The 22,916-nt window shown below is 40.5% G+C and overlaps 1 protein-coding gene across 1 annotated transcript in view; it reads left to right on the forward strand.

The window, feature by feature from the left end:
• Positions 1-18,608, forward strand: part of TRPC7 (transient receptor potential cation channel subfamily C member 7) — a 181,778-nt gene extending 163,170 nt beyond the window's left edge. Inside the window, exons 8-14 of the mRNA XM_074156134.1 lie at positions 1,499-1,763; positions 7,161-7,356; positions 9,908-10,129; positions 13,053-13,133; positions 16,298-16,351; positions 17,653-17,728; positions 18,466-18,608. Of these exons, the coding sequence (XP_074012235.1) occupies positions 1,499-1,763; positions 7,161-7,356; positions 9,908-10,129; positions 13,053-13,133; positions 16,298-16,351; positions 17,653-17,728; positions 18,466-18,608 (1,037 nt within the window). The remainder of the gene's footprint in view (positions 1-1,498; positions 1,764-7,160; positions 7,357-9,907; positions 10,130-13,052; positions 13,134-16,297; positions 16,352-17,652; positions 17,729-18,465) is intronic.
• The last annotated feature ends 4,308 nt before the right edge of the window (positions 18,609-22,916 follow it).

Raw genomic sequence — 22,916 nt, forward strand, 5'->3', positions numbered from 1 at the left:
TTGGTGCACTCTGCACCTCTGATACATCCAACACCTGTATAATGAAAATACAACCACCAATTATACCCAGAAGCTGCTGCTCCTACAAGAGAAAAACTTTATTTTTGGACAGCCTGTACCATCTATAAGTGCTAACGGTTGGAAATGCAAGCGGTCGTATAGCCTTGACATGACTTTTGATGGCTGAAACGGTTTTTCTTTTATATACACAAATGAATAGAGTTTTGCACCCCAGTGTGGGGAGTGGATTCATTGCATGCCTTTGCAAGCTTTAGATGTAACCTTGAGCAAAGTCCTTGAAGATTTTTGCTCACGGAGGGGCTGCAGGAGCTAGAGAGCTGGGCACAAAGGAGTGCCATTTGCTCCCAAGGGTTGTAAGGTAGTTGTTCTAGCGATGGGCTGGAGAGGAAGATCTGGGACAGGAGACTTCATCCACTGTGGACGTGCACCATATGACACCAGAGACATGTGCTCTGGCCCCAAATTAGGTTGCACAGCCACAGGCTTGCTGGCGGGTCCGTGAGCTGATCACACCAGCTCAGCCTCTTGCTTGGTATGTCCCCTTTGAAGATGAGCTTCTGTCTCCCTGCCCTGCCTCTGAGGTGGTGTTGAGGTTTTCCTCTCTCTGGTTTGACTCATTTAAAGTGAGTTCATGACACAAGAGTGCAGAGGGTGCAAAACAGAATGTCACAACCAGATCTTGCAGATTCCTCCATATGCTACTTTTCCTTTCGTTCAGATTACTGAAAATAATGCCTGAGTTTACTGCTGTGTCCTTAAAGATGTCACATGTTTTAGCTCTGAGTCACAATCTTTTAATCAGGAAGCTCACTGATGCAAGGACACTTATAAGCTATATTAATATAAATGTTTAAATTTTCAGTAGATTAAATAAATGATGTATATCTGGTATCAACATGAAGCTTTTTAAAGTAAAAATATTGGAGTGACTAGACTGCAAGAATTCGGTTTAATTTAACTATAACATGAAAATGACACACCTGATGGTTATATCTGCTTATCTGAACAAATATGAACTTTCTTATCTAATGGTAGGGGTAGAGATCTCAGTCTTCCTAATACTTCCATTCCAAATATTGACACAGTGCCATGTATCCAAACCATAGCCAAACTCCACTGTGTTGTGGGTTTGGTTCTCCATCTCGGGAGCTTCAGATGGAATAGCCACAGCACAGTTCAACTAGAAAACTGAAAATATCAAATTTGTTAAAAGCCATGCTCTTTATTTGCTGTGTGACTTTGGTAAATCCCAGTGACTTGCTCATTTCTCACCTTCACCATGTGAAAAATACAACCCTTCTTCTCACCCCTATGCGTACAGCATACTGAGGACTTCAGTGACCAGTTGTTACAATCCTTTTTTTCTTTTAACTCCTGGCCAAAACCAAGATTCAGTCTTGAAAAGGGGTCATTTATCATCATAACTTCCATCTAACGCTTTTCGTTACTAATGCCTAATGTACGTGTATTGTTTTAGCCAGGAACAAGTGGCTTCCCTCGGATCCTCAGATCATTTCAGAAGGACTGTATGCAATAGCTGTGGTACTCAGCTTCTCCCGCATTGCTTACATTCTTCCAGCCAACGAAAGCTTTGGCCCCCTGCAGATCTCTTTGGGGAGGACTGTGAAGGATATCTTCAAGTTCATGGTCATCTTCATCATGGTGTTCCTGGCCTTCATGATTGGAATGTTCAACCTTTACTCTTACTACCTTGGTGCAAAATACAACCCTGCGTTTACAACGTGAGTACCTATGGAAAAGTGACTGCTCGCACAGGGCTCAATCCATTCTGGTCCATTGCTGCTGCAAGATCTGCTCAGACAGATTCTACTCCAGCTTGGTGGGGAAGGCACATCCAGGTTTTGCCAAGGAAACTTGTACCACAGCCTCCAGCCCTGGCAGCCAGCTCAAGGCCTGAGCATAGGGACATGTGTACTTCAGAAATGGGTATTTCTGGAAATCAAAATAACAGATCTGAAAAACATTTTGTGAGATGTTCAGTTTAATGAGTCAAGAGAAGCAGTGGAGAAGAGGTTAGAACTAAGATTATTGTTTTTAAAACTGCAAGCTGAAATGTGGGAGGATTTTGCTTATGTGATATCTGTTTTAGGGTACCACCTGAGCACAGCAGTGATTATTAGCTGCACATCTGCAGAGCCAGCTGCTAGTTGTGATGCTCAAAACAGCAAAACAAACTGGGATGCCTAGGCTGTGTTTCTTAAATCCTGGCTGGGTACTTTTCAGCAGAGGCCATGTGAAAGCTGCACAGAGCATCATGCCAGGTTATTGACCATGCAGGGCAATGGGTCTGCCTGGGTCATGCTCACCTGCCAGCACTTGCTGGGTGGCCACAGCCCTGCAGAGATGGCTGTGCCAGAGGCCCTGTATCCACCTTGTCAGGGATGTCAGGAAGAGAAAGAGGTTGGCAAATGCTTCTGGAATAGGGTTCAGACTGAGGCTGCTTTTGAAACAGCTCTTTGGAGGTAGCACAAAATGCAGCCTTGATTCTCTGGGACCCCAGGAACCCAAGCCCCAGCCTTTTGCAGGGTGGGAGGTGGACGCTGAGGTCTCGAAGGAGCTTTTAGAGGATGGGACATCCTGGTGCTCTGCTGTGTCTGAGGGACATATCCCATGCATCCACAGGAAAGTCTCCTTCCTTGTACTGCAATGTGGCACCAGCATAGCACCATGGCACTAAGCTTTGTGTCTCACAAAACCACTGTGACTTGCCTTAGGGACACAGTGGAGATTTTCCTTCCCATATACCCATTTGTAAGGGAAAAGGAAAGCTTGGCATAATGTTTTCCCCTTCCTGCAATGTGACTTCCAGGCAACCATGCCACACTTGTTGTGCCTGAGCCCACGGTGTTTACCAGATGCAGAGCAGGCAGCAGCTGGCATTTGATGTGCCATTTCTCTGATGTGTCACACAGCAAGCTGGAGGCTTAGCTTGTAGCTTCTCTCGGAGAAATGACCTTTTCAGCATCGTTTCTGTCCTGCGAGTGGCTGTTTCCTTCCAAACGCACAGGATTTACCACACACCCCTCTTGTGTGACATGTATCTTGTAACATAATGTTTACTTTCTCTAATACAGCCAAATATGCCTTCTACACCTCTCCTTTAACCTCGGCGTATATTTTAATGGGAAAATTTATAAGGCCAGATGCAATTATATTTATCTGTACTCTGTAAGGTAGAAGAAAATTGCGTGTGTGGGATTTGCCTTGCTTCTCATTTGAAGAGAAGGAGATGCCCTTGAAGCACAAGACTTAATGAGAAGTTGAGGAGTCGATACCATCATTGATTGCCTGGTGGCACAGTAATCCTCAGTTATGGTATCCCCCAGGCACATGACTAGAGCACAAATTCCAGTCTCTTATGTAGTGCCACGCAGTAACTCTCTCATTAACACTCATTACCTAAGTGGATCTTCCAGTATTTGCTATCTTTTGATGGCAATAATGAGAAAACGTTGACTAAAATGATGACTATTCACTGGAGTCAAGACTGCTTAAATGCCCGAGGGATGTCTGGATTGGAGAGAGTCTTGTCAAAAGACAGTGCTCTTCCTCCCTAACTTCAGCCTGGTGGCTACTTATTCTGGAGGGACTTCGTGTTGTTAGGAAGCAAATTTTCCACAAGCATAAATTTGCCTTTTATTTAGAAGAGAATTTAAAAAGACTTACTTTCTTCTGATTATTTAAACATACAGGAGTGTCAAATCATGATCAGTGAAAATGAACCCTTTCATCATATGAAACAAAGAGAATAGATTAACATTCATCCCGAAAATCCTTCTCAGCCATCTCATTCAACAGGCTAAAACCCTGAGGCATAGAGTCTCAAACAATTTTAATAAGCTAATGACAAGGTTATATTGGCAGATGAGCAGCTACCAATTCTAGCAATGTTTCCTTCTCTATTTTTTGTGAGCTGCCTGTGGGCCTTGCTGAGGGTGGCAGGCTCCTGCTGCCATTAACTTATTCATTAAAAGAAGGAAAATTTCAGTATTAGAGCTGAATAAGGAACTCAGCTGTTCATGCACTGAAAATTCTCTGGGGCAAAGAAGAATAACGCTTACTTTTGTGTCCTCTTAACCATTCTGTGACTTCAGAGATGTCACTGAATGCATTTCCTAGTAGTCATGTTTGTGAATTCTAATGAGGATGGGTGAAATTTTACAGAAAGCAGGTTTTTTTACTCAGAAATGTGACTATTTGACTATGGGACCTGATTCTCAGGGATTACTTGGCTAGTCATGACAGAAAAAGATCCATTGGATTTGTGTGCTAATTGACTGTGGCCAGTTTCAAAGGGCATTGAATTGGCAGCTCACTGGATAGCCTCAGTGAGAAACCTTAGCAAACAGCTACTCACTGAAATAACTTCAAATTACACATTTAAGAAAACCACAGCTTCCCAGGACAGCACGTTGGCAGAAGAAAGAGTGTACATTTGGCCAGATAACACCCAGAGGGAATTGCTTGCTTAGTTCTAATGATAACAATCAATGAATGTTTGGTATAACTTAGCTCCCACCTTCCCTTCCTATTGCACTTTCAAAATCGTGTTCCAATTTGCTTGCATTGCCATCTAACAGAGCAAGCACGTAGCATTCCAGTGGCCTCTGAACAGAGTTATTATGCAAAGTTTCTGTCATTTCTTCCATTTTCATATTCTGGATGCAAAGGAAATAAAGATGCAGTGGCCTTTACTTCACACAGCTAAATACACAGATTATTTAGCTAACCATAGTATACTTCCAAAATATTTTTGAAGTTCTTTGATGCTGAAAAGTAGACCATCTCCACGGCAGTTGCAGCCGACCCTGGCTATGTTTATCTGTTTATTGTATGTGTGTACAGAACACAGCTCTTGAAACAGCCTGTAATTAAGAACATGCTATGCAAACAAAATCGAAATGGAGGCAAGACTGATTGCGTTCATCTTACTTTCTGCATCACAAATCAGGCTGAAGGCTACAACGCGAGGTTTTCTGTCTCCCTCTCCCCGAAGGGAAATATGACTCACTGTTCAGTGCCAATGTTACTTCGAGGCTTGAAGGCTTTTTTTTCTTCTCATTTTGCTTTGTCAAAATGTGATATTTTTGTAGGTTATTTTGACTGCATTGCTTTTTTGGCAGTGTCAAACCTCAACCAATCAATTTAAGGAAATAATTCAGTCTGAAAGGATGCTTTAAGCTTTCTTAAAGAGGACACAAGACTGACATGAAATCATAGACTTGCCGTGATCTTTTTTGATGAACAACACATTGCTATTTAGAAAAGTGAGGAAAATCTGCAACTAGATGATTGCCTATGGTCTGTTTTCTTCCTTGATGCAAAATCTTTGTTTAACTTTTACAGGACTATGTGTACTGAAACAAAACAAAATATCTCTGCTTTCTCCCCACTGCAACAGTTGGCTCTACCACAGTAGAGAGAGAGATTGCAATGTACCCGTCTCCACAAGGACCATCAGTCAATTTGCCACTGCCAGATCCTCCTGCTGCCAGGAGCTGTCAGTCCGGGCAGGACTCCTGACTTCCTCCATTCCTTCATTTGTCTGCCTTTGAGAAGGATAAAACACCTGCTGACCTTGCAGGAAGGGGGTAAATTGCTTAGCTGGCAACGATGAGACACATCAGCATCTTGGAATCTTTGAGAACTTGGCTCCAAACATCCTTGTCTCGTGTTTTAGTGAGATGTTCTCACAAAAAAACCCTGATGTTCCCTGTGACCTGTGCCAAATCTCGTGCAATTTGGCAGTAATGTAAAAGGGAGAAGGAAAGAGCCACCCAGCCTTTTTTCAGATGGTAGGGATGGACTAGTACAAGATCTCCTTAGAAATTTTTCCTCTACAAGAGGGAGACCTACATTTGCGTGGGGGCATTGCTAAGCAGTCTTTTGGGGTGTTACAGGTCAGGTCCACCTCACATCACCTTCCCAGACACAATGCCATGGGCACTGGTCCCTTACCTGACACTGGGAATAAGGACTATGGACATTTGGACCAGGCAGGGGTCACAGTCCTTAATTAACTTGTGAAGGAGAATCTGGCACTCCTCCAGAACAAAGGTTAACGCTTAAGTTCTGGAAAAGGAGCAGAGTTGACATGTTGTATTAAAATCTGCCGGTGGGGTGGAAAACTAAGGGAACATTTCCAAATTAAAAAAGGAAGGTTAATAGCAGGGTGCAGCTGGGATCAAGGCTGTGGGTTATGTTTTTTATTAGTTTGATAAGTGACCTAGGTGGTTTGAAAGCCAGAGATTTTTGGTGTTACATTGGTGTTCTTTAACTGGAAAATACATAATTTCTAGAATAAGCACTGGCCAGATTGCTACCGTAAAAATGAAGGGTATGTGACACATTAATGCCAGCTACCCTTTGCTGCAGATGAGGGCAGGAGACATATTTTTTTCCTGTCTTTCAACCTTTTTATGTTCCTCTGGTTCCTTTCTACTTTCAAGCAAAGGTAATAATCAAATCAAAATGCCTCTCTGCAACATCTTCTACCACTCCTTAATTTCAAATTTTTGCTACAAATGCTTGGGCATCTGTCTTGTTTGCAGTCTCAAAGCAGGACGGGAAGAAAATGACTATAGTCTGTCTACAGTTGTACTCAATAGTCTTTATATTAATGCCACAAATAAGGGCTTTTCAGCCACTTCCCCTGAGTTAAAAGTAATGCTTCTCTTCTGCGCCGGAAACTGCATATAAGGAGGTCAAACTAGGTTCCTCCTTCCTCTTCCCAGGTAATCTCTGCCTGATTTCTCTGGATGAGAAAAGGGCGAGTGAATAGAAGTAAAATACCCTACACAAAAAGTTTCAAAGTGCAAGCTGCCCATAGAGAAATCATCCTTAATAGGGACACAAAATCCAAGTGACAAATAATACACCTGAGAAGAACAGATGGAGCAAATAAGGGGATAGTGTAACTCATAGTATTAATCAGAAATCATATTTCTTTATCAAAACAGGAAGTATGATTTGGCACATCCCTGGGTGGTGGATAATGGCTTACAATGACTGTGCCAAGGCATCTTATTTATATTGGTGGATTGCTACTTGTATTATTAGCATTTGGCTTGGCTAACTTGGTGTCAACTATATAAAGTGATTGTTTGCTTTATTTTTAGGGTAGAAGAAAGTTTTAAAACCTTATTCTGGTCAATATTTGGCTTATCTGAAGTGATATCTGTGGTGCTGAAGTATGATCATAAATTCATTGAGAATATTGGGTATGTACTCTATGGAGTATATAACGTGACTATGGTGGTGGTGCTGCTCAATATGCTAATAGCCATGATCAACAACTCCTATCAGGAAATTGAGGTAAGATAAGAAATTAGATTACAAACTCAATGTACTTAATTATCACTGATAATGAAAATGTTAAAAAAAAAAAAAAAAAAAAAAACAAGGAAGCTGTAGCTTATTCCATATGCAAGATTAGAGTGCTGTTGAAACACAGGTCTCACACTGTGTAAGAGTTAAGGCTGTGCCTGTCTGCAAATTACAATCAAATTAATAATTAACAATGAATCATTTATAGAACAACTTCAACTTCCTTGTTTTTAACGACCATCTGTGAGTAAATCCAATTTCCTTTACATGTATTTAATGAAAGTGGTTAGTGATATTTTTTACTCCCTGTGTTGGTTATGATAATTTATCCACATGTGTTACCTTAGATGCGTTATTTGCTTATGATAGAGTAATATTTCGTCTGGCTTTTTGCCCTGTTCTCTACAGCTTAAACATGCAGCCCTTGTAGCTCTGAAGCTCATGCATACACTTTCAAAATTTTCATATTTTCCAAATACGAGGCACACAACCTTGAGACAGATTTTTTTGAGGAGTGTCTAGGTCTTCAAAACATAACTTCATGAACACTCATAAAAAGCAACTTTTAAAGGATATGAACACAGCCCTCAAGGAATATGAATAGGTTTCTGCAGAAAGGCATTTGCAGGGTTTACCCAACCTTTTTCAGTAGTATGGCTATTAGCAGACTGGATTTGCTAAATGCTTTGGACATAAACAACTCCCTGCTAATGTAAATAAAGGCAGAAAAAAAGTATTATTTGGATAATGTTAATGCTGAGTCACCTCTTTCTTCTGATTTGTTAAATGTCAAGCTTCTGTAGTCGGGCTTGTATTAATTATTTGTTCTAATCTCCCCTCAGAACCTGACATTGCAAAAGGCCAGAGCTGAAAATATTTTCTCACTGTAATGTCTGATTCATCCATGTACTATAGTGCAAATATAACTCTATCTTGTGCGTGTTGTAACTGAGTCTAAATGTCAGAGGGACCTTACATATGTTCTCTGCCCTAGAAGCTTTCCTTCATGCAGAAAGCAGAGTCATTTTCCCAAAGGCTTCTAATCACTTAAGATCAAATGTCTTCCTGAATCCTCTTCTACTGAAACAAGGCTTACTTCTGGAGGGGTCTCAGCCTCTTACTGCATTTTCTAGTTTACTGTAGTAGGTAGAGATGTTCTTGAAAGAAAAGTGTCTAAGAATACCTGAATAGGTGGCCCGTATTAACTTTCTAGTCTAAACTTTGTGATGACCATTTTCCTGGAAAAATGCTTTATTATCCTTCTTGATTATGTGGACGTACTCAAAAGTTTGTTAAAGACTACTTGTAACTATCAGCAAGCAAAACAAGTGTGAGCTATTTGGCCCAGATCCTCATACTTGAGGATTGGGAAAAACTAATAAATCTCATACTAATTCATTTCAGTCCTCAGTAGCAGGGAGATTAAAGACAGAGTCATAGAATCATGGAATCATAGAATTCTTTAGGTTGGAAAAGACCTTTAATATCATCGAGTCCAACTGTTAACCCAGCACTGTCCCTAAGTGCCACATTTACATGTTTTTTAAATACCTCCAGGGATGGTGACTCAGTCCTGCTGACTGCAGAGAAAGTCCCTTTGCCAATGCATTTATCTGACGACAGCAATGTCAATAAGGACAGAGGATGGTCATTACTTAGGAATTAAATTCCATCACAGTCAGTGGCGACATGCTTTACTGTTAGCTGGAGTCACAAGACCATATTCTCATGCTTTCCACTGAACATCTCTCTTCAGCTACTTCCGTTTTATTTCTCTTTATGCCTCAAATATTAGTGCTTACTGCCAACATCGCATTTATGGAAAGGAAAAACCCTTTTGCCAGCCAGAAACCAGAACTACTTTCTTCGGTAGATTTTTAACTGCTTAACAGAAAAGCATTAAACTATTCACAAGTGACTTCTGCTGTAATTCAGCTTAAGGCTTCTGTGAGGTGCAACCCCAAACAATGAGAAGAACAAACAGCAGAGGCAAATGCTGCTTCATTGGTGAAGACATATTGCTGTCACTGTGATAGAATTGATCTCAGTTGTGTTATGCCAGTTTTTGACTGGGTTTCAGAGGTACGGGGTAATCAGGGGTTATTAATTTCAGCAGAACACAGATGTACATGAGTACAGGGTGTTGGCAGACCCACGCTTCTATTAATGATGCTAAACCACAATGAAAACAGCTGTAGAGCAGCTGTATCTCATCCTTCCTTTTGCTTGATAAATAGTTCTGATACATGACCCTGACCGTTCTCCTATACAAATGCCAAACAGATCCATAAAGCATGTGCTAACCTTGCCCTTGTACTTTGAAGTGATCCTGGCCCACCTTGATAGCTCATAAAAGAGATTCACAGACACTGAGTGATGGATTTTTTCTCCACCTTCATTAGTGGCAGAAGGTGAATAGTAAGAGAATTAAGATGTATTGATCTTTGTATGTTTGTAGTTGTCGTAGCTAAATTCCTTCCTACTTACTAATTATGCATTGGGTGTTGGTTTGTTGGTTTTTTTCTCTTCCCTTCCCAAGGAGGATGCAGATGTGGAGTGGAAGTTTGCACGTGCCAAGCTCTGGCTGTCCTACTTTGATGAAGGAAGGACTTTACCTGCTCCTTTTAACCTAGTGCCAAGCCCTAAATCATTTTATTATCTCATACTGAGAATAAAAATGTGCCTCATAAAACTCTGCAAATCCAAGGCCAAAAACTGTGAAAATGATCTTGAAATGGGGATGCTGAATTCCAAACAACGGGTATGTTGTATCTTCACTTTTCATTTTCTTTGTAGAAAGGGTTCGTGCCAGGGACCTTCTGGAGGGGGTTGCATGGGGCACAGGTAGATCAGGGGCAGCACAGCCTCTTACTCAGGCTCATCATTGTGTGTTATTTGTATTACGTTGCACCCAGAGGGTCCTGCCAGACTTGTGGCCTCATAGTACTAGTCACTGTCTGGACACCAGGGGAAAAGCAACTTTTGTAAGAGCAGCCACTTTTATAAGGGAGTTTGCCAAGGCCAAATAACAAGGTCAAAGACGAAGGGCAGAAGCAGGGCCACAATTAGGCTCCCAGCTTGTCTGACTCCTCATCTACCCAGCAGGCCTTTATGCATCTTCAAAACATCCACCTTCCTTTAGGTGATTTCCAAATTAATTTTACTGTCATTACAACATTTACTGCCTTTCCAGGTTTGGGAACAAGTTTCCAAGCAGGGATTAGTAACACCTCCTAAATAGCTAAAGTTATAATTAACAAAGTCTCTACTTACATCTGCCTGGTGATGTGTAGCCACTAATGGGTAGATCCTGCCTCAGCCACAGCCCCTGCAGTCATTTGAAACAGAAATTTGCTTTGAAATTCTGGCTACACAGCAGCACGCTTTCCTTAGCTCTAGTGAGTGTCCGTATGGCAAAGCAAGGGAGATATGCAGGAGTATGCTTAGCATCCAGACACTACCCAGTAGAATTAGCTTTGCTCCTCCAGGAGGAAATGTCAGAGAAATTACAGAAAATTATGTTGCCCATGGAAATTATTATCTGCAACACTCTGCAAAGCGTCACTGGGATGAAGCTTTATATATATAACAAACGCAGTCCCACTCACAGGGCAAGTTTACTTGCTTTACGTTGGAGGAGAAAATGTCCAAAGCATTCACAGGAACTCAGCCACAGCTGCTCGGCTGCTGCCATTAAATTCACAGGATTCAAAGATGCAAGGAGATAGCTTTGCCTAAAAGTGTCCTGGCCTTTATTTAATTTTCTTAGCTCAAGCTGGGTTTGAAACAAGAGAATAACACTGGGAATCTATTCCTGGGGGCAAAGAAAAGCCCTCCAAAATGTGTTGTCTCTTATTTCTCACAGTCAGTGCACACGAGAGGCTGGTGTAGCTCCTTGGAAAGCTGGCCAGCCTTTCTAGGCCATGTTGCTCTTCCCTCAACCTGCTCTCAGGAATGCTACCCACTCATCCAGACTTTAAGGCCCTGGCTGCGTGGCACTGCACAGGAGAGGGAAGAAGTGGGTGACACTGGGATGCTCCAAGATATGGGCAGCCTACCCTTGGTTTTAACTTTGCAAAAGGGAAGAGGTATAATGAAAGACCGAGGAGAAGGAAAGGAAGGTTGGAGGAGGCTTTGCAGAGTTTGCCTTTGTAATGTACATCCTGGTTTTGGGCTTTGTCTGGATCTCTTGGCTGTCCTTGAAGGAGCAAACAGCTGAGCAATACAACTCATGGTGAGCCATCCAGCTCCAGGCAAAGCCCATGGCCTTAGAGGAGATCATGCTCCCATAAATTTAAGACGTCAGGTTTGATGTTCATTCAGTCTCTGCCAGTGCCTAAATTGAAGGGAAAAGTATATCCGTGGGGTCTAATCCATGTTACCAAATAGTTTAACTACACAACACAGTCAGCACTGCCAAGATAGACAAGCTTTGGGGGGAATTCTATTTTATAAATTCATTTAACACTGCTATTTATTACTGAAAGACCCACTAGAACAGTGGACTCTTGAAACAAAGGAATTTTTTTTCTCAAATAATGATTTTAAAAGATAATATTTTTAAAAGGTTATTTGAATCTAACCACACAAAGCTCACGTTGTTTGAAGATTAATTTCTGCTTCAAAGCGTAAACTAAAATAATAAAGTTTTCTCTAAGAGCCTTCTTCCACAAGCCACATGAGTGGAAGTGTCTGGCTTTCCCTTTTTCATGGAATGCATGCAAAATTCATAGTTTCCATGGCTTTAACATAAACAATTAAGAGTACCAGTCATTTCTTGCCTGCCTGTTGATTTTGTTCACAGATCATCATCAAAACAGTTTCTGTAAGACCATGGCACACCTGATGAGTAAGAAATGTGGAAAAAAAAAAATATTACATGATTACTTCAGACTTTTAGTCCAATCATTATCATCATCCTGATTTTTAAAAAATAACAATAATGAAAAAAAAAATCACCTATTTCTCAGGATCTCTGGTCCAGTCAGGAAAGAAAAGCCCTGAATCGGGGCCTTGCCTGTACATACGCTTCCATATGTGTGCAGAAGTCTGTGATATTTATTGGCTTCTCTGGGTCTATGATACGAATTAATTTCTTTGAATAAGTGATTTTTTTTTTTTTTCATAACATTTGGACCAAAAAGTTCAGAGGTGGATAACAAAGTCAAAGAAACCTCTTACAAATATTGTGTGTAGTCTCTAGAAAAGTCACCTTGGAAGCCTCTAGAATATAAAATGAGCAGCTGTGATATGCTCTGATTAAAAAAGTACTGCTCTATTTTAAAAAGTACATATTTTTATTGAGCTACAAAAGTAGCAAATGGTACTGCTTTTTTAAAAAGACGCATGAAAATCAATTCTGTTTCAGAATTTGTTTTCGTATGGCATTGATTTGTTCTCTCTAAAGATAAATATTTATTTTTCTTCCTTTCTTAAATTGTGTTCTAAGTTGATCATCACTAATCACCAGTAATTTAGAATCCATTTTTTTCCAGTAATTTGTGTTTTTCAACCCTTTTCTGTCTTTCAAAAGTTTATTTTTTAGCTTGAATGTGCTGGCTTTTATTCTACTCATACACTGAACCATTTCCTACTGTTTTTATAAAGCTCTGTTTAGTTTGAGGCTGTCTGGGTATAAGAAGCTATCATTGATTTAATTGTATCATGATGTTTTATAATTTCAGAAAGTTCGTTTTCACTCTAGCACTCGAAATACAGAAAATTTTTCTGGGAAGAACGCTTATAACAAGCCCACAAGATATCAGGTAATCACGGCATGAAAGCAAGAGCCAGGGAAGAGATCTGTCAGTGAACAGCTCTTACCCGCAAGGGTCATGTTGGCCTTTTCCAGACGATGCCATCCGGTGATGTGCCAGGTTGTGGCTTAACACGGCCATGGGACTGGGCTGGGGCACTTCACCTTTGCAGTACACCGGGACAAATGCAGCCTATCACCCATGGAAATACACATGGTGTTAGCGTTTGTCATGATAATTAATCCCGTTGAAGGGTATTTCATTTAATACAAGACATATCATTCAAGCTTTAACCCTCCAGTCTTGCATTGACAGCATTTCATTTGTCATGACACAGCGACATCTCTCCAGCCTTTGCATTAACATTTGCATGTTCTTCCCCTGGCAGTGACTTGTCCTACCAAGCTCAACCTGCAATGTGGTACGGTTCAAAAATACCTGTGGCTGCCACAGTGGCACGGGGTACCTCAGCCATCGTGGGAACTAACACAACTGTCTGTGGAGGCAGGAGTGTCCGTGCCAGCAGATGTATTATTTCTTGTGCAAATATGTGTAGTAGAGCAACACAATTAGCAAAATGTGCCCCACAGGATTTTTTCCTTATTTTTCAACATAAAGCACAAAGGAATCTGATGGCAAGTGATACGTCTGAAGGAACCAACATTAAAGACGGTTGAGGAAAGTAATAGTTGAGTTGGATGAAATGTACAATGGGAATTCTAGAAGTGTTTTTTGTTGTGTTGGTACATCCAGCACAGCAGGCTCCTAGGGCCATACAGCAGACCAGTAATAAATTTCTACTGGTTTTAAAAGTTGTTCAGGCTTTTTTTGCCAGGATAGGAGGAGTAATGGGATACATTCACACTGGCATCTGGAGTTAGTTGGCTTGATACCAAAGGCAAAGGGAAGAGACGATCATGTCCCACTCAAAATGGCATTTCAGCATTTCTGGCTTTTTCTCGTTTATTCAAACCCACGGGTAACAGAAAGATGTGTCAGCCTCTGCTGGACTTGTTCTCTTCCTGTAGTTATTATTTCTAAATGAGACCACCTAATGTTTGTGGTAAATTAGACCCTTATTTCCAAGGCTGAAAACGCCAAAGGCAGCTGTGAAGAACAGATAGAAAAAGATAACTACATGTTATTTTGCCTTAATAATGCTCTTACTAAGTTTGTCTTCAAACAATCTTACAAAGTTTCAGTTGCTGCAGGAAGAAATTGCCCAAATAATACAAGAAGAGTGTAATAGTCTTGATTATCTAAATATAAAGAAGAATGAACAGTTTGGGAATCTGGCCAGCAAGCTTTCTTCTACACCTGGGAAAGCCTTTAAAGCAGTAGCTTCTTGCTGAACTGTTTGCTTTAGTGTAATTTATAAAGTGACATATCTGCAGTCAGTGTACATACCTGTATATACTGAGTGTATGTACATATAGATAGTGCTCTTGAGAGATAATAAAAACATGCAGAACCTAAACATGTAATAATTTGAAAAGCAGAAAGAACAAGTCAACACACAGCTGCCATGATCTGGGAATAAACTAGTCTAGGCAAAATACCTTTATCAAACCCTCTTGAGCTGAGACTTTAGGATGAAGCACTGCTAAAAGGCTGTGCTAAGCTCACAAGATTTTCCCACTTTCAGCACTGGAGCCTGTCATGCTATCAACAACGTCTTCACCTACAAAACTCAGGAAAGGATTTGTCAGGAAAAAATAGAAGGAATAGTTTGTACTTTTAAAGGTTCAAAACTATTTTTCTTTGCTGTTTGAGAAAAGCAAAGTAGCAAAGAGGTGAGAAATGAGGAAATTCCTTTGCTCGCTTCACCCTTGAGCTCTTCTACTGCCTAACTGATAACGTGCATTTGAGATCACCAGGTTTGCGATCTGACTGCCCCAGTGAGCAGTTGACCCCTCTGATCACTGCTGACTTGCATCTGATTTTGACCAGGGACATGAAAGTGCAAAGTATTTCCTCCAATTAGTACTCCCCTGGGACCTCCCACACTCAGGCCAAATGACACCTGCAGTGTCCACAAACATGGCACCAAAAAGAAACCTGTGAATTTAATAGTAGTATTAGGGTCTGTAACAATGTTATCTTCAACTGTTCATATAAGTGAAATCCAGTATAAAACACTATAAATTGTGACATGGGAAGACATCATGGCTTCTCCATTAAAGACAAGGAACTGAGGTCCAGCAGGACTTACGACACCCAAAAAGCCTATGGTTGAACCAGAAACTGAGCCCCATATCTCATGAGTCCAATTCAGTGCCTTGGCTTCAAATCTGTCCTTTTCTTCTTGTTTCCCTCTGTGCTAGAAGGTATAGAAGGTGTTGAGATAGCTGATGGCAAATGCAGAGCTTGAAGGTTGTGCCAATAGATACATAAAAAAGATCACATTCAGTGCAGAGTTGTAATTTACAAATGTCTGACCTGTTCCTAAAACCTATTCTCTTGTGACCGTTTTAATACTAACACTCAGGAGTTGAGTGTTGCATAGTACAAGCAATCTCTAAGACCTGAGGAATTTCAATTAACTTTTAGAGAATGGGGGAACAGCACTTCATAGAAATCACGAGTATTTGAGTTGTTTCAAGTTTAGCATTCATTACCAAGAGGCTGGGTGTAAGTTTTTTTCAGTATTTCCCTGCAGTAACCATGATTATTTTGCCAAGAGGCTTTTTCACGCGTTGTAGCTAAAAGGAGCAGCTCTGGGGAGAAGGGGGGAAGCAAGGCTTAGAAGCCTCAGTGCAATATTGAGGCAAAAACTAAGTACTTTCCTAAAGCTATTGGCAGAAATATCTATTAAGTGGCTAAGTAGACTCTTGTTAAAAAGTCACATTTTTAATATTTAGTATCTATACACCAATATGATTGCAACATGTGTTTGATAGACTAGGCAGCTTAAAGCTTGTGACTTCTATCACACATGGTGGTTAATATAGATAACAGTTGAGTAGCGTTCATCAAAAATAGAAGCTCTATGGGAACTGGAGTAGATAGATATTATGTTATCATATTTTCCAGGTAATAATAGCATTCATTGTGTGCTTCTTCCTTGTTTTAGTCCAAATTTCCTCGGTCGTCTGTTCTGAAAAAAATAATTTCTTTTTGGATCCAGAATTTCCCTACTTTCCCCAAACATTACTTCATTTATGTTTTCTCAGGTGACAACCCTACCTCCCTCTGGATTCTACTACCTTGGCCATCTTCAACACACCGTACGTGCGCTGTGCCTCATCTCTATTGCCTTAATGACTCACCTGTTTAGCCAGGTGCCTCTTTGATACAAGGACAGTCTTAGACATCCCATATTCCATGACCGCATGACCTATATACAAATGACTGGATCCTTCTTTGATGGTCATATGCCTTTTGCACTGCTATAATCCGTATTTGGCTACTAAGAAAAAGAGAAATTGTACTGACCTCTTCATATTTCACATGCTGTGCAGCATTTTTCAGTGATGTTTAAAGCAGAGACATGTGATTGCTTTGTGAATAAGTGAGCCTGTGCTGGGAGAGGCTTTTCCCTTAACAGTGGCCATCTGGTCAATGGAAGACATTCGTGTATCTGCTCTTGGACGCTCACTGAGCTCTCCTCGTGTTTGCAGAAAATGCACCTGAATCATTGCCTCTGATAGAGCAATCCTTTTTATATTTTTATCATAGTTAAGATTTTTTTCCCCATTGATGAGTGTCTCTTCTGTAGTGAAGAACTGTCAATGACGCAGGCCTTCAGCTGTAACCCAGTGTATAGCCCAGGACTGAGTGTTACTTTCCTTCTAAATAAACGTAACATGCATTTTTGGAACAATATCACATTGCAAGCTTATATCCGTAACCATCTTCTACTGTCTCCATATGCACTGTTCCTTACTAACAATCATCTCCCTTTTTGTAAGCCTACGTGGCTCTATTTTTTTCCCCTGTGCATGTCCCTTAGAAACTTCTCTCACTTGAGCCAAGTTCTCCACTTCTGTTCAAACTCTTTTCTCTGTCCTTCACTAAATTTATTTTCCCTCCTAAAAACCTGTTGCAAAGCAAATGGAGTCTTTTTGTTAACCTTGGGTCAGATATTTAGTTCATCATCATGACTGAGTTTGCTAACATCAATTATTAACCACTTATTTCTTCCTGTAAAGTGTTTTTTTATTCACACGTTAAGCAGCAACATGCTAAAGAAAGCTCTGGATCCCATTTCTTAGCCTGCTGTTGGATCATTTGTGTTTTCTTTCTGTCTATGGGACATACTCTATGTTCATGTGCGTCTCACAAAATACCCCAAAGTGACTCATATGTGGGCTCATTATGGAATGGCTGTCAATCAACTATTGTTGTGCAAGGTTCATAATATAAAGTATAAAATAAATGGAAAATCAATTAAAAAATCTCTTTGCACCCTCTTAAGCCAGGTTTTATCCATAGTGAAATCAGGTGTCTGAATTGCTCAAAATGAGTCTAGAATTAAGGCAATGCAGGTAACTTCATGTTAAGATAAGTGTTTCTGTTCTCTTTTCAGAAAATAATGAAGCGTCTGATTAAGCGGTATGTGCTGAAGGCTCAGGTTGACCGAGAAAATGATGAGGTCAATGAAGGCAAGTGGATTTTTATAATAGACGCAGATTAGAGCAATTAATTTTATTGCTATTGATATGGCCAGTAAGAGGGTTGAGCTTAAATAACATCTTCTGTAGAGAGGGAGCCTGCTCGTGCTAAGGTGAGCAGTGATGACTCTGAGCCACCCTTATACTCTTCAAACTGGGTCCTTAATTTTCCTTAGCAGAACACATATATCATAGGATCTGTCTTTACATAATGCTGCTCTGCCCTATAGTTCTGCCTCTCCTTGCTGTACAATATCCATGATATAGCCAACACCTACGCTTGTCTTGGGGTCTAAGTAAAGCAATTTCTGACTGTACTGCCCATGCCTGTTCCAAGGACTTTTTTTGACCTAGATAAGGATTTGTATGGCTGTGGTGTGATGTAGGATTTATATGCAGGTGGAAAAGAACCTCTTTCTAACACCTCTTAACTGTTACCCTCCTGCAAATGTCCTGCATAGGTGGAGATCCATATGTGGAGGGAGAACAGACTTGAGAAAAAAGATGAAATTTCCATACATGCTTGCTATTGCTGTCAGTACCCCTACAGCAAGTACAGGTTATTGCTTGTAAGTCAAATATTAAGTGCGTAAATGCAGGGACATCATATGGAGCTCCACACACATTCATGACCAAGGACACCGAATCAATGCTTTCTCAGGTCTTAAAACCATAGAAATTAATTACTTAGTTCAATATTACTAACAAGAACATTTTCCTCCTTTTAGGAGAACTTAAAGAGATTAAGCAAGATATTTCTAGTCTCCGCTATGAACTCTTAGAGGAAAAGTCACAAGCTACTGGTGAACTGGCAAGACTAATACAGCAGCTGAGTGACAAATTTGGGAAGAACTTAAATAAGGACATTTGATGGTGGACACAGAGAAAGGCAACTGGTTTTCTAAACATTATACAGTCTCAACCAGCATCTTAGGAGGGCAAAAACCATGCAAAAGATGGGTACCACGCACTCAACTTTTGCTGACTAGCAAGTATTGGTAGGAGCACTTTGCATTACTCCTGTGCTTGGTGAGTTACCAGTTAAATCTTTTATGATACAAAAGTGACTTACTGGTAAAAATATATGCTATTTGACATCAGAAATAGATGCACCGTAGGGAAGGCACCTCTAGTTAAAGGCAAAAAAGCCAGATCTTCACCCATCTGACTCTAGTGAAGACAACGCAACTGTGCTCATTTATATCAAGACGCTACTGATCAGAACTGGGTGAAGTCTGAAGAAAAAATGTGCCAAGCATAGTCCTTGAAAAATTTTTAAAATTCCTATCCTTGGGTGTGTACTGTCCTTTTATGTTTACTCGGGCATCCGTGAAGATAACTTTGAACAGCACTGCGGATAATGAGTTAATACGCAAATGAGAAATCATCTGCTGAAATGACCAAGGCAAAGTATAGCAGGTAGAGGCCATCTACCTTTTCGGCTGGATGACAGCGTTGGAAAAAATGGAGCAAGGTTGTTGGGTAAAACATCGTTTCACTCCTCTGCCAGAACCTGACCAAGGTATTCCCAGCCAAAAACTCGTCTCTGCCTTTTCCAGCTATATTAGCTAGTCCACTAACGGATATTGTCTCTTTGTACACACCTAGTCTCTCTTTTACCCTTAGATGATCCCAGCTTCGACAACAGTGTACTGAAATACTCATGATGATGTGAAACTCACTTCCCGGGAACACCCAGAAATAATATACATCCTGCTAATGTGTTCAGTTCAAGGAACAGCATTAATCCAGCGACAGCGGTGCAGCTGAGCTCAGCTTTCAGATTCCAGAGGTCAAACAGCAAGCCATAGGGTGAGACAAATCATGAAGAACATAGCCCAGTAGTTTCTAAACCTTTCAATCAATACGACAATTCCACTGAGAACATACTGATCAAAAATAAGGAAATAAAGGAAAAAACATTGTAGAAATTATAGTCATGTGTGTTTGGCTCTTATGGAGGACAAGGAAGGGCTTAAAACTGTTTTAAAGGTTGCAGTAATGCACGTACTTGGATTGCACTTTTGTGACTGGAAAGTGATGAGTCGGCGCAACACAACTGCAAGCTTGGATTGATTGGGTTTTTACATTTAGCTACGTGATTTCAACTACTTAAAGCACACCTTACTACTTGGGAACCACTGAACTGTACTGTTTGTTTACAGGAGACACCTATAAGATGAACATTACATTTAGGTATCAGCTGAGAAAAAGAAGCAGAACGAGAAGGTGACCTGTGATCAGTTCTTAAGTGCCAGATGAGAACACAGATAGCCTAATAGAATAATAGTTATATTTGTAAAAAAAAAAAAAAAAAAAGAAAAAGAAAAAAAAAGGTGTACTGTACGTAGATCTGTTTAGAGAAGAAGCAAAATACTGTATTTTTACCTTTAATAAGAGTAACTTGTATACTGTAATATTTTTACCGAAAAATGAGAAAAAAAATAAAATTACCTCATAATATTTTGTTGTACACTGAGTGAAATATTTGCCTGATCTTTTGACTATCCAATACATGGACGTGTTTCTGCTTTTCTGCGATGTGTGAACCATGAAGCAATTTTGCCATAGGAATCCTGAAGCCCAAAGGAGTCAAAAAGCAAAACTTAAACTATGAGACATTTAAAAGGAATAGAACTAAGAAATTAAAGGTTCTGTGACCAACTATAGTCTGCAAAAATGACTTCTTATTTGTGGTGCTTAATTTGCAATTACTGTATCCTTATTAACGTGTTTGTAAAATTACATTCAAAGAACAGAAATTCAGCTCAGCTGGCTTCAGAAGAGCCTAGTGCTGGTACTGAGTGTGCAATCAAAAGTTAAATGAGTAACGCTGAAGTTTACAGGCTTTAGGCTGGTAAAACAACTGAAAAGGCATTTGCCCCTGGATTGCCCCATCTGGGTAATTGTTTCTTTACAGCTCAGGGTAGCATTTCCCAGAGCTGTTGTTTGCAAATGTGGGAAATCTGTTGCTTCTGCAGAATAGCTCTTGCATAGTATCATGATGAAACACTTAAATGTCAACGTTCAGCAGAGAGTATCAAATGCCAGTGTAAGATAGATGCTGCAAGTAGTAATATCTGCAAGAATAACTCATCGGTTTAGGCTGTCTTCCACTACCTAAATCAGAAAATGTTGATTTCAAATATTCATTTTTTCCCATAAGAAGAAGGATTATGTTTCATGGTAATACTGCTTCCCCACCCACCCCCACCCCACCCTTTATAGCCACTGTATAAAAATTCTTCTCGTTTTTGAAAATTAGCCCTGCTGCCACAACACTGCCCTAAAAATTGATTTCATTATAGCTCTACACCTGACTCTGGATCAAAGCATTGCTTTCCCTTCCCATTCAGTGTTTTAGCATCCTCTAGGAACTGAAGCAGAAATATTCTAGGTAGAACATGTAATAGCCACCATAATTTCCATTTCCTATGGTATTGCATGTCAAGTTGCACGAGAAAGTTAATTAGAAATTCTATGATACTTTTTCTTTTTGCCTATTTAGATGCAACTCAACAAAAGGCCTGACCTAAAGTCCAGCAGCACCAACAGGAATGTTCTCCTACCACTGAATATTGCAGTCATATTGTTCTGGTCAGCACAAATAACACCATACAGTGAATAGCTTTGCTGAATTATGTCCACCCAGGCAAGAAGTAGAGCCGTGCTCCATCAGCTACTGCCTGCTGCCTTCATGGCATCTGTGTAAGTGAAACAGCGCAGTCCTGCTACTAGAGCAGCAAGTTACCATGCTGCTCGGCATTCAGGAATTTGCTACAAAAATGCATAATATTTTCTAGGCCTTCAAAAGGAGACTAAAAGATATATACAAAATACTGTTAAAAAATACTGTTAAAAAATTTGCATCCTCCCCATTTACATTCCAGGAACTATCAAGGCACTGAGATGTCTTATATAAATATTCATGATAAGCAAAATCCAACCTCAGCAGACTTCTTCTCTCATCTGGTCCCAGGAACACACAGAAGGAAACTGCACACTATGAATTAATGTGCTACCAGCAGAAACAAAGTTCGGTTTATAGGAAAATAAAATCAAGAAGATTTACTAAAAGATCCCTGAGATAACTTAGTCTGAAGAGGAAAAATCAAAGTAGGTGGGTCCCAGATTGGATTTGACCCGAGATATGCAGGTCCTCTGTCCCACGTCCCATCACTGATGGGACCCCATGGCGGGCCAGTGTCACATCAACCCACTTGCTGGGTTAGAGTTGTTCCAGTATGTAACAGCTCTTACTTTTGGCTTTGAAATATAGGATTTCATATTCCTCAGGCAAATTCATATTGCAAAGGAATGCAAATTTGCCCATTCTCTATGCAGATACAGAATTGTGACTTTTAATGGGAAATATGTTAGAGAAAGATGAAACTAACCTAAAGTCAGCCACACAAGCGTCAATATTTTCCAAGAGATCGTCCTGATTCTGCAAACCCCTGCAGGCCAATCAAGCTAGATCTTAAATAGACACCCTGAGGAAAATCAGAACAAAGCCATTAACTGGCCAATATTGATTTATTGACTGCCCAAGTCTTCAGACAATTGTTTCACACTTTGCAAAGACCAGATCAGTCAGCTGCTGCTAACAGAAAGGGGGCAAACAGCAGAAACCATTAACGTGCCTTTAAATAGCTGAACTGCAAGGTTTTAAGGCAGGACCCCCTGCTGACCAGAGGTGCAAATCCTGAAACAAAGGAGCTGCCTGAGGGCATTTGGCATCAGGCCACTGCTTTCAGCAGCACGGGATGGGCTTTGCAGCCCACAGGGAGGAGGCGATGTTTCATACACAGCTTTGCCCTCACAGCTGGACTAATTCTGCCCTTAACTTTACAGAGAACGACTGCTGTCCCCGGTTCCCACAAAACAGGGTTTAAAAGTAAATAAGAAGCAAGGACAGTGTCATGAGTAATGGCTCCGAAGACTGCCTGCATCCTGACCAGAGCTCACAGCACATTAAATTGTCAGAGCTGGCCTTTCTTTTTAATTAATCTACACGAGAAAAGCATTTCCAGCAGGCCAAAAGAAATTGCCCTAATTAAAAGATGTAAGAGATTAAGAATCGCTCAGCAAGGACAAGCCGGGACATAGTCCATCACCACAAACGCAGGAGACTCGAGCAGCGTGGACCGGGTTTCCAACACGTCTCCAGCTAACAGAA

Source organism: Numenius arquata, chromosome 11, assembly GCF_964106895.1.
Source record: "Numenius arquata chromosome 11, bNumArq3.hap1.1, whole genome shotgun sequence".
In the NCBI taxonomy this organism is placed as follows: domain Eukaryota; kingdom Metazoa; phylum Chordata; class Aves; order Charadriiformes; family Scolopacidae; genus Numenius; species Numenius arquata.